The 12,572-nt window shown below is 37.5% G+C and overlaps 1 protein-coding gene across 1 annotated transcript in view; it reads right to left on the minus strand.

Annotated features, from left to right (window-relative positions):
* Positions 1 to 5,445: 5,445 nt before the first annotated feature.
* CCDC14 (coiled-coil domain containing 14) overlaps positions 5,446 to 12,572 on the minus strand; it is a 48,560-nt gene continuing 41,433 nt past the window's right edge. Inside the window, exon 13 of the mRNA XM_032406151.1 lies at positions 5,446 to 6,516. Coding sequence (XP_032262042.1) covers positions 5,580 to 6,516 — 937 coding nt within the window. The 3' untranslated portion in view covers positions 5,446 to 5,579. The remainder of the gene's footprint in view (positions 6,517 to 12,572) is intronic.

Below are 12,572 nucleotides of genomic sequence, written 5' to 3' on the forward strand. Positions count from 1 at the left end.
GATTTTAAAAACACTGTGTGCCTTTCATAAAGCAAAAGTAAAACCTTAAGTATCTAGTACAGTATATATACATGTGCATGGATCAATTATATATAGTGATCATTATCATCTATTTAGTGTTATAATTCACAAGGCAGTTTTTACTTATCTTATTTAATCCTCTTAATAAATTCCAGGCGGAAATTCCTTATTAGACCATGTTAGTAGAGAAACAAAGGCATACAGCTAGATCCTGGTGGCAGATTAGGGGCCTCAGGGGCTCAAGTGGTCATGAGTTAGCGGCTATCAGGGAGACAAAATAGTGAAGAAAGTAGACTGAAAAATCAGAGTATCTTGTTCAAAGAGTTAGTTGTGTGGCTTTGAGCAAATGTCTTTAATATTTTTTTGGTTTCAATTTTCATATTTCTAGAAATGAGACTGGACTAGAGAATCATAAGATCTCTTTTACCTATAAAAGGCCTGTAAAAAATAAAGCAAAAATTATCCACAATCTTTTTTATACCAGGAGTATTTCAAACTTCTAAGTTGATGTTCAAAAATTAGTCCTGAAAAAAACACCCCCCCAAAAAAACAAAAATTAGTCCTGAGATAGAATTAATAGAGACACCAGTAATATCAGAGCTTTTTTTTTGAATCATAGGTGGCAAATAATGACCTCTCTTCTATAAATCTTCTCTAGAGTTGGCAAGGCCATTCCCTTGATAGGGAAAACGACCTGTCTACTTCATATAAAGCTCTAAATACCCTGAGTAGAACCTTCACAGTTGACTAATTGAAAGATGTCTAGTCAAAATGCTAGAATACAATATTAAATAGGATGTCAAATCATGGGGTGACCAAAGAACTTTTAGTCAAATCCTCACTGTAACTGTAAAACAAGGTTCATACAGAAAAACAGTAGCAAAACCTGAACCTAGGTCTCCTGGTTTCCAGTCTGCCTCTTTTCACCATTCTTCACGGCCTCTAGCCGACCTGGCTTCACTGGTGAGTTTGTGGTAAGTGTGAACTCTCCCTCTGGGGCAGCTGAGACCACTTGTTTGGTCAGAACCTGAGCTTTGAAGAACGGCTCACTTCTGGCTGGACAGGAAGGACCTGGGCCCCCCTGAGCTGTCCTAACATGATGCCACTCAACACCAAGAATGACAATGCGAATACTATCTAGAAAGGAACTATAGCCCTAATATGATCTGTAATAGAATTCAATGGCTAAAACTTTAACAAGATCATAGTAAGTGGTGATCTAACTGTATTCTTCTTGATAACATCACATCTGGAGTTCCTCTACTCATTGCTGGATTTAAGTTTTAAGACACTGACAAACTGGAGGACATCAAGCGAGGGAAAGCAGGATGGTGAGGGCTCTTTCAGTGTTGTAAGTCACCGATTATACAGTGCCCTCGTTTTCAAAGTGCTTTGCCTACAACAATCCCTCCCACAAATTGGTAAGGTAGACTGGTAGGATAAATTTTCCCTGCAGTGGTGACAGAGTTTAATAAATGCTTCACCCTATCTCCCCCCCTAAATATTAAAAAATCTATGACTTCTCCACAGCACAAGTAGTGTGTGGATATTTGCTAAACAAGCGGATTTTGCTTCAGAAGTTAACAATGGGAATAAAGAAGAAAAAATACAGGGAAGCTAATGCCAGCTTAGATGTGTGTAATAAAGCTACAAACTGTTGCATGAACTTACCAACACCAAGAGAAAATCAAGTGAAGCCGAGATGACCATTTGCCAGGGACTTAGCACAGTCCAACAATTGTTACTAACTGCCTACTATATGACAGGCACCAAGTGCCATGAGAGGTGTCAAGGATGAACAAATGCTGGTCCCTGCCCTTAAGAAGGATACAGGGTAGGAGAGGTTGCCATGCAAACAGACACATGCATCAACAGAGGCACATACACGGTACAGTAGTAGTATCATGGGTCTGAAAAATGAGGAAGAATTGGTCAGGAGGAGCAAAAGGGTGGTCCAGGCAAAAGGAATACATATGGTGCACTTGGGATCCTACCAGTAGCAGGTACCACTGTAGAATGGATTCCTTCTTTGGGTATAAATGTGAGATAGATAACTTTTATTAAAGTCCCTTCAAAAACTCAACTTAAGCCCTTCGGAAGTCCCTAACATCTTACCATCTCTGGTAATTCTCAGGGAGGTCCTATTCAGGCCAACTGCTTTAAAAAAAAGTGTCCAGTTCTCTACAAGCGGTATACTAAAACTAAAATATAAGGTGAATTTAAGCAATTCTGAGCAGAAGGAAACCGAGAGTTAACAGATCTAAAACATGATTAAGGGAGAGTTAGCTCACAAATCAAATCTAGCTTTATCTGGTAGCATGCTTAAATTCTTGATTCCTAAACATAATTTTTGAGAAGGGGCTTCTTAATCTAATAATGGAAACTTAAGCCAATTCTGTCATCTTTGTCCCCTTCCCGTTTTTTCTTCACAGTACTTACCGCTCATGTTCCTTTGTTTCCCCCTTTAATGTAAGCTCGAGGGCAGAGAAGATCGTATTTATTGTTGTATTTTCAGAGCCCAGAATAGTACCTGGTAAATATTAGAGCTTTCATTTATTCATTGAACGAAGGAATCTTTAGCTGAAGAGATTGCCCCACAATGTGAGGAGTAAATACTTGGTAAGTTGTGACTAGGCCGCATGTCCTTTTATCTAACTGGGCATTGCAGTTCTGTCCTTTCCATGTGGTTGAGGCAGCCTTTATAAATTTTAAGGCACTTGACATAAATGCCATTAGTAAAAAGAAAAGATTTTCACAAGATTTACTCAGCTCCAAGGGGGAATAAAGGAAGAATGTGTACAAAGTACTTCTTGGGCTTCTTTAGCCCTTAGGATCTCCACACTTGGTCATAGAACCAGATTCTTTCATCTTCAGTGGTATTCACAAATACCAAATCCATTGTGACGTCTGCACATTACCTCCACAAATCCAAGACAGGACAGAACAGTGACAAAATGCTTGAGGACAATTCTCTCCCATTCTACACCCAGTATCTATCAAGGAGACACTGAGTTCCGCCTGTCAGAGGCTGGGGGATACTCTGCTAATCAGCTTTTCACACTCTGGGACATCTGAAAAGGCTTTGTGCGGGGGCTGGGATTTGGAGGCAGACCGACCCTTCTGAGACTATGAAGAGGCAGTTACACTGACTTCTTGTGTGAAGATCTAAAGAGGACTACTGAGAATGGGCATGCTTTCTCTCCTTTTTATCCCACTCTCCATTATCAGTACTGTTATCAAGACTTAACTTGGAACTTGACCAAGAACTTTTTCATTTGAGACACTGCTCAGTGTGACTCAAACTGACCAAATTGGAGACTTTGGAGTCATCTTTGATTTTTCTCTTTCATTTTCTATTGTCACCAAGCCTACTGAAAGTTTTTCAATTCGTCTCTCCTTTTTCACCTTTATTGCCAAAGGCTTGTCAATTTGTCTGGACTACTGCCACAGCTTTCTAGGTGGCTTCCAGCCTCCCCCCACCTCTACTTTTTTTTTTTTTTTTCTAAGGTTTTATTTATTTATTTGACAGAGAGATAGAGCCAGAGAGCACGGCAGAGGGAGAGGGAGAAGCAGGCTCCCCACTTGAGCAGGGAGTCCGATGCGGGGCTCGATCCCAGGACTCTGGGATCATGACCCGAGCCGAAGGCAGACGCCCAACCATCTGAGCCACCCAGGCGCCCCTCCCCCCACCTCTACTTTTTATGTACGATCATTCTATGCAATTCTGAGAGCAGCCAGTTTTATCTGGTGGTCCTCAGTTAAAAACAAACAAACAAACAAAAAACCCACCACCACCAAATATACCCAAACACCCAAGACTTCATGGTTAATGGTTATTCCTCAGCCTGGAGCTCAAGACATTCTGATCTGACTCTAACTCTTCTAAGTGTGCTATCATCATTTGCTGTTACCTTTATCATCTACAGTTGACCCTTGAACACAGGTTTGAACTGTACAGGTCACTTTATACATGGATTTTTTTTCCCGATAAATACAGCACTGTGAATGTATTTTTCTCTTCCTTGTGATTTTCTTTGCATTTTTTCCCAGCTTATTCTAAGAATACAGTATATTAATACATATAACATACAAAATATGTTAATCAACTGTTTATGTTATCGGTAAGGCTTCTGGCTAACAGTAGGCTATTAGTAGTTAAGTTTTTGAGGAGTCAAAAGTTATATGCCGATTTTTGATTGCATAGGGGGTGTTGGTGTCCCTAAGCCTTGTGTTGTTCAAGAGTCAATGGTAGTAATCTTGATCCCTCTATGTTAGTCAGGTTGGTGTACCTATCATCCTCTTAATATACTATTCAACCCCCATGTTTTGATGATACTTTCTTTATGGGGCAAACATTATGAGGATATTCACAGGATTATTCAAATCCTACACATTGTTAAACATCAATATGAAGTTCCTTCTCTTCTAGGTCTTCCTGTACCATTTGCTGCTTCCTTTTAGTTTAAACTTCTATGAAGCTGTCTATCCTATCTTTTTTGCTAGAATCATATTCCATCTTGAAATTTAATCAAATAATTTCATGTTTCTATGCCATGTTTGTCTTATATTAAATAAATAGTAAGCTCCTGGTAAGGTTTATCAAGGATTTTCCAGTCTCATTTGTTTTTCAATCACATTGTTAACCCTTAATTAAGTGAATCAACCCATAAGCATTTAATAATTTTCTTTGCACGAGAGAATGCTTATCCTATTTTAAGGGCAAAATACAATGCTCTTCTTGTATTATCATATAATAATCTTAAGAATTTCTGCATATGAATAACAACTGAATATTTGGGAGTAGACAGATGACACAGTTTTCATCCTTGCTGTATTTTATATTTCTGAACTGTACTTTGTAACTTATGTTGTTGAAGAGTTGTGGCCTGTTACCTCCAAATACACCAATGAATTAATTTATGAATACTGGAAGAAACATTAAAAATATTAATGGACAGTTCTATGAAAAAAACCTACTAAAAATTCATTTAGTATTTTTAGACTTAAGAAATCCCTATCTATAAAATCTGGACATGTCAAAGAGATTATATCTGGGTCCTTCAGAAGTTGTAGCACCAATACTTAAAAACCAGTAGGAGGAGGTCCTGGTGCCGGAAGAACATTTTAATGCTAAGGCCTGCCCAAGCACTGTGCATAAAGACAGCGGCCGGTGACCAGGAGGTACTGTGACAGCACAACACTCAGGCTTCTAATAGCTCGAATGTGCTTACACGGACAGAGGTGATACTGAGTAGTTAAGAAGTGCTAGTACAGAGAAGCAGAGATTAACTTTGTTCATATTACTTATAAAATAGAGAACGTCCTCAGCTAAAGGGCCGAAAAGGAATTAGTGCAGAAAGGCAGAATTATAACCAGTGCAAGATTTACAAACTCCTTTATGTTCAAATATAATAAGGACAATAATAAATTTATTATTCATACACTTATCATACATAATTGGTATAAAACATCATTTCTCTAAAGAAATTTAAAATATACATTCAGTGTAGCCAAGGTCTATTCTTAAAAGAAGCACTCAGTCCCTTATTCTTCTGAGTTCATTTCTCCAGAAGACCCATCTTTAAGGACTTCTGGAGCCTGGCAATATTAGCGTCCAGTGCTGCAAGGCCGTTCCGGAAGTCCTGCTCGTCACGAGAAGTGAACGTTGAAAAAGAAGAGATGCTCCAGTCCGACGTCAAGTCAGAAGTTAAAAAGCTACCGTCGGAGACTGCGCTACTCCTCCCTCGAATGCCGCTGCCCTGACGGGTGGCGGGGCCAGGGCCCGCAGCCGGCTCCGGCGGCTCCTCGGCCGCAGCAGGGATCTTACTGATGGCTTCCTTTATCTTCCTGAGGAGCTGCTTGTCTTCCCTATCAGCTGGTCTGGGAAGTTTCTCAGGTGCATCTTCGGCTTCCTTTTTGGAAGAGGAACAAACTCCAGGTTCACACGATTTATTTGCCTTTTCAGAGACAAGTCCGCTGTTGCCGACCAGCTGTGGCGAAGCCGCAGTGATCTGTGGCTGGGGGGATACTCTCTTAGATAGTGGTGACTTCTTTTTAGAAGTGCTTCTAGCAAATGGAATGTAAATTGTGTTATCCAAATTACACTCATTGTCTATTAGAGTTGTAATTTCGCTCTCCTCAACAGAAACCTGTTTTGAAAGCGTAGAAATCATCCCAGGGCCTGATGCTTCCTCTGTGCTCCTTGTGTGACTATGTTGAGGGCCTCTGGAGGGCAGGACATTTTCATAAGGTCTATCTGGCTCCATGCGCTCCTCATTGTTAACTGCAGAAAGTGTCTCAGAATGTGTAAAAGTGTGATCTGTTTCTAACTTATTTAGATAGCTCATTATGGAAGTATGAGCAGGGATTGGGTCATGTTGAGGTTGTTTTTCATAAATGTTCAGAAGTGATTTGGTAAGATTATTCCCAGACTTGCAGCGAGCACTGTCCATACTAAGATCTGAGAGAAGCCTTGCCATACTGCTCTGTAAAGTTCTGTTAAGAAGAATTTAGTACACTAATTATTCTTTTTTACCTGTTTCTTTATTTATTTATACCTCATCTTCAAAAGCAAGGATCTGAGGCAAGCACCTGGTTCAAAACATGGAAAAAAGCAACTAAAAGCACAAAATCACAGAATGCATCTGGAACGAGTAAATTACAATAACAAATGATTAAAAGATCTTGGTCTATATCAAATCTAATATAATGATATTTAAAAATACAGGCTTAGGAATTTTTTTCACTTAAGGTATGAAATGCTTTATTCTTGAGCAACATTGCAAAATGGTGTGGATGAATGAAGTTATTTCTCTCCATTCAAAATATATATGCAAAGGGCACTGGAACAATACTGGGAAAAAAGGATAGTTGGAGATAATTATCTGGGATAATTAGGTATAAGCAGAAGTGTGTTATAACAAAACCACTTGGGGTTTAAAGTCAGACAGAAATGGAATCAAATCCTATCACTAGCTGTGATCTTGGGCAAGTCATTCAACCTTTCTGAATCTCAAGTTCCTTCATTGCAAAATGAAGACATCTACTGTGGAATTACAATGAACATTAAATAAGATAAAATAATAAAATATGAGGGTAAAGTGCTTAGCACTGCTTCAGGCTATATGGGTGTTCATTTGATGGCAGCTTTTATTAGTAGTCCTATTAAAGCCATTTTATACCAAGCTTTTGGTCTTTTTGAATTGAATCATATATAGGTAATTACATATAAATAAGAAAAGAAATACATCAATTTTTAAAAAGATGCAGAGGACATCAACAGGTAATTTTAAAAGATTACAACTAGCCTACTTTTTAAAAGTTCAACTTCTAAATGGAGAAGTTCAAATTTTTTAAATGTGATTTTTTTTTTTTTTTTTGCCTATCAAATTAACATGGTAAAATAAGACTGATACCCACTGTTAGAGAAGCTTGAAGAGGCAGGTACTACTAGTGGGAGTGTGCACTGGTATAACCCTTCCAGAGAGCAAACTGGCAATACGTCAGAAGTCTTAAATATTTGTACATCCCACATTTTTGGACCCACTAATTTGCACTCTAGGAATTTATCCTACATATATATATCAAGAGGCTGTACCCAAAGATATACTTACAAAGATATAATTTATAATAGAAAATAGATGGATTGAGTATCTTTATCTTCAAATACAGTAGAATGATTGAATTATGCTATAATCGCACCATAGCCATTTATAGTTGTGTTGTAAGGAATATTTATTGATGGAGAAATGTTCATTATATAAGGTTAAACTTAAAAGAGCAGTCCATAAGTAACATGGATACAATACTATTTTTGTAAAAATAGTCACACACATCCAAACAAAATACTAAAAGGAAATCTCTATACTAAACAGCAGTGATTATATCTCTGGATAGAGAATGAGTGTTTTTTTCCCTACAAAAGGAAAAACAAATTTTTTTCCAACCTGGCTTACCCTGTCATCTTTTTTTTTATTTTTTAAGATTTTATTTATTGCGAGGGAGAGAATGGAGAGAGAGAGAGAGAGCACATGAGAGGGGGGAGGGTCAGAGGGAGAAGCAGACTCCCCACTAAGCAGGGAGCGCGATGCGGGACTCGATCCCAGGACTCCAGGATCATGACCTGAGCTGAAGGCAGTTGCTTAACCAACTGAGCCACCCAGGCGCCCTTACCCTGTCATTTTAAACACATTCTGAGTTCTGATTGCTCTTCAAATGGCAATGGCTCCTACCACTTTTTCTCATACCTCTCTCAAGAAGCTAATGAACTATTACTAAAAGACAAAAAATATGTTATATGAACATATCTTGTAAATGCTGTAAGGAATAATCACCCACTAATTAATTCGATCAGACTACATGCTAGAATTTTCATTTTGTTTTTAGAAAAGGAATACTTATGTTGAGGTTTCTTTCCAGACTTAAATAAAAATGTTATCTTTGCTGTGAACAAAATCAGTGACGAAGAAAGAAGGGACATGACATTAATAAGTTTAATCTCTGGAAATTAATGGTAATCACCAAGCTTCTGATTTAAACAAGAAACGTGACTGACCATTGTCTCTGAAACTAAAAGAAAAATCTCTGTAAGTAAAGAAATGACAGTACGTCAAAATTTTAAAGGAAGCAATACAAACACCTGAATAGCTACAAAGTAGATATATTTCTGTTTCTATATGTGGGATACACCTAAACACACTGATTTTTAATGCTTAGAAAACTGACACATCTTTATAATAGACATTCAAGGTTCTTTCTCAGCTACTTATAAAAATATACTAATTTAAATAAGTATCAGCACTCTTAAGAGTGTTCTTAGAAGCTATGAGACTATTTACCACTTGTTCACTGAAAATATATTAATTTTCCCTCACATTTTAATGGTTTTATAACATGTGTTGTAGTAAAATTTTGAAAAAGTGATAGGATGTATTTCAAAATTACTGAAGGCTGGAGAACGGAAAGATGGTTTAGGGTATTTGTTTAGAACTGGTTTAGGGTATTTGTTTAGAACTCATACGTGTACCTTCTAGTCCCATTATCCCTCTCCAACAATCTGAGAAAGGCACTCAGAAATTTTGTGAAATCTTTAAGAGATTATTTACAACACATACAAAAACCATACATCTATCTTACTGAGGTGTATGACTATAGGGAAGGAGGATGGGCTAGTTGAACATGAAGCTTTAGCTGTACTGTCAGATATTGCTGCTTTACTCTCTGTCAAAAGTAAAATTAAAGTGGCCACAGTAGCCCAGCTATCGTATTGGAGATGTTCCTAATTAACTAAATCGCACAGGGTATCACCAAACATACTATCAATCACCAATGTGGGTGAATTTAGCTCAAATACGAACTTTTTATTTTGTTTTGACAAAAAAAAACTGCCATCCGTGGGAATACTTAGATTTTGAAGTTGTTACTGAATCTTCAGAAAATGCAGGGGTAGCACTGAGCCCTGTAAGTCAATGCTAAGCTTGCCCACTGTGTTTCTATAATCATTTAAAGAGGCCAGTTAATCTAATGAGTGAGTTAGTAGTCATGATGCAGGATTTATCCCCAGCATAAAAAGCAAAGGTCCTTGACAACAATGGAAAACACATGATAGGAAAATCTCGAGAGTCTTAAGAAAAGGAGAGCAAAACATTTTCACCTAATATTTTAGACACAGTCTTTTCTAAAAGCAGATAATATACAAGAAGTAATGACCTTTTTCATTTCCTATGCTTCTATGTTAGGGTGAATGTTAAGAAAAGGCTCTAGTTGCAAGTGAATCCTTTTCATTCCTTTAAAAAAAACACTAGATGGATAAAGAAGATGTGGTATGTATATATATATATATATATATATATATATATATATATATATACACACACACACACACACACAATGGAATACTACTTAGCCATCAAAAAAATGAAATCTTGCCATTCACAACAATGTGGATAGAACTAGAGGGTATTATGCTAAGCGAAATAGGTCAATCAGAGAAAGACAATTATCATATGATCTCACTTGTATGTGGAATTTAAGAAACAAAACAGAGGATCAATAGGGAGTAGAAGAAAAAGTGAAACAAGACAAAATCAGAGAGGGAGACAAACCAAAAGAGACCCTTAATCATAGGAAACAAACTGAGGGTTGCTGGAGGGGAGGGGGGTGGAGGGATGGGGTAACTGGGTGATGGACATTAAGGAAGGCATGTGATATAATGAGCGCTGGGTGTTATATAAAACTGATGAATCACTGACCTCTACACCTCAGAAACTAATAATACATTATATGTTAATTAATGAATTTAAATAAAAAATTTTTTAAAAAGGAAAAAAAAGTCATTAAAAAAAAACACAAGAAAAGTCAGACTGTGTTATTTTGAAAGAATGAGCAGGTACAAAGGTATCTCCTACAAAGGTAGAAGAATCTCTCCAAAAACATGTCTTCTTCTGTCAGAGAGCAGCTGTGCTTTCCAAACCAGAAAGGAAGGCTCAAGAGGAAATCTAAAATCTTGGCTCAGGTACCAGCCTGGGCACAACGAGCTCTGAAAGTCAAGCAAGTCCCTTCATTTCCGTGTGCTTCCATTTATGCTAATTTCTATAATAATTATACTATTACTTACTATGAAAATTGCCCTTACATTTTTTTTAAATTTTTTTATTGTTATGTTAATCCCCATACATTACATCATTAGTTTTAGATATAGTGTTCCATGATTCATTGTTTGTGCATAACACCCAGTGCTCCATGCAGAACATGCCCTCCTCAATACCCATCACCAGGCTAACCCATCCTCCCAACCCCCTCCCCTCTAGAACTGCTGGAGTGGGGGGTGGGGTGGGAGGGATGGGGTGACTGGGTGATGGACACTGGGGAGGGTATGTGTTCTGGTAAGCGCTGTGAATTGTGCAAGACTGTTGAATCTCAGATCTGTACCTCTGAAACAAATAATGCAATATATGTTAAGAAAGAAAAAAAGAAGAAGAAGAATGTAGCAGGAGGGGAAGAATGAAGGGGGGGAAATCGGAGGGGGAGAAGAACCATGAGAGACGATGGACTCTGAAAAACAAACTGAGGGCCCTTACATTTTTATTAATTTTCTTCACAAATGCACCACACATGTTAAAAGAGTATTTAGTCGAGTTCATTCTTAAAAAAGGATGTGTCTTCCTATATCCATCATCAAAGTGCCAGAATAAGCTTTTAACTCAATGACATGGATATTCAGCAACTAATATGATTATATATTTTTGTATTTCACATGTGTATATTTGGGACATGATATACAATAAATGTTTGTTGAATACATGAATAAGCAAATGAATCCATCCATTCATCCTTCCGTCTCTCAGATTAAAAAAAAAAAAAAATACTAAGGTTCACTTAGACTAAATTAAGCATGGAGTTGTTACCAGGAATAAACTATTTTAGCTAAGGATATGTCATGTGCAAGAGTGAGAGAAAACCTGCCTAGGGATTAAGAGACATGAGTTCCAGTCCCAGCTCTGTTACTAACTTTCTCTTAATATTTAACTTACATGGTCCTAGTCTCCCCATCTATGAAAATGCAGATATTAAAATCTTTCCATCATAGATGGGGACAAACAAAATAATAGATATGGGATGGAGAAGAGTTTGAGAAAAAAATCAAAGTACATTATAAATAAAAGATAACATCAGCTTCTGATTTCATGCTCATAAAGGAGCTAGATTTAGTAGTATGAAGTAAAGCCTGTGAAATGAAAAGCAAATTCTCAGGCAACTAGATCCTCTGCTGCATTTTCTCCTAGAGGCAGAGCACCATGCCCCTTATACACTTCCTCAAATGACACTCATCTTTAATTTCTCTCCAAGTCACCAGTGAACATGACTCTCCTTTTACTTCTGCTATATTCTCCTCAGGGCCTATACTGAGGAGATGCTCAGGGACACCTACGCAACTGCTCATGGAATCTGACCATGCTGACTTGCTGTCCTAGTTTTCTTTTCCAAATGGACTATACACCATATGTACTTTTTAAAAAAAAGTTTATTGAGATGTAATTTATATACTATAAAATTCACCCTTTTAAAGTGTATAACTGAGTTGTTTTTAGTATATTCATAGAGTTATATAATTGTTACCTCCATCCAATTTCAGAACATTTTCATCACCCCAAAAGGAAACTGTACCCACTAGAACTCACTCCCCGCTTCTTCCCCTCTTTTCCCAGCCCTTGGCAACCACTAATCTATTTTTTGTTTCCATGGGTTTGCCTATTCTGAACATTTCATATTAAGTGGAATCATAGAATGTGATCTTTTGTGACTGGCTTCTTTTATCATAAATACTTGATAATAACAGAATTTTCATCCCAAAATTACTCCTCCAAAAAGAGGAGATGTTTTTCTTTGGCAATTTTATAAAGGCTTTCATAAGGAGGGACATTCTCTCACTTTACTTTGAACAAGAGTGGTATAAGCCAACATTTTAGAAACTCTGACTAGAGCCTAATTAATTATAACACTACAACACCAACAACAAGTCAGAAGAAAGAGAAATTAAGGAGTCGATCCCA

The sequence above is a fragment of the Phoca vitulina genome, unplaced genomic scaffold (genome assembly GCF_004348235.1).
Source record: "Phoca vitulina isolate PV1807 unplaced genomic scaffold, GSC_HSeal_1.0 scaffold8, whole genome shotgun sequence".
Taxonomy (NCBI): Eukaryota; Metazoa; Chordata; class Mammalia; order Carnivora; family Phocidae; genus Phoca; species Phoca vitulina.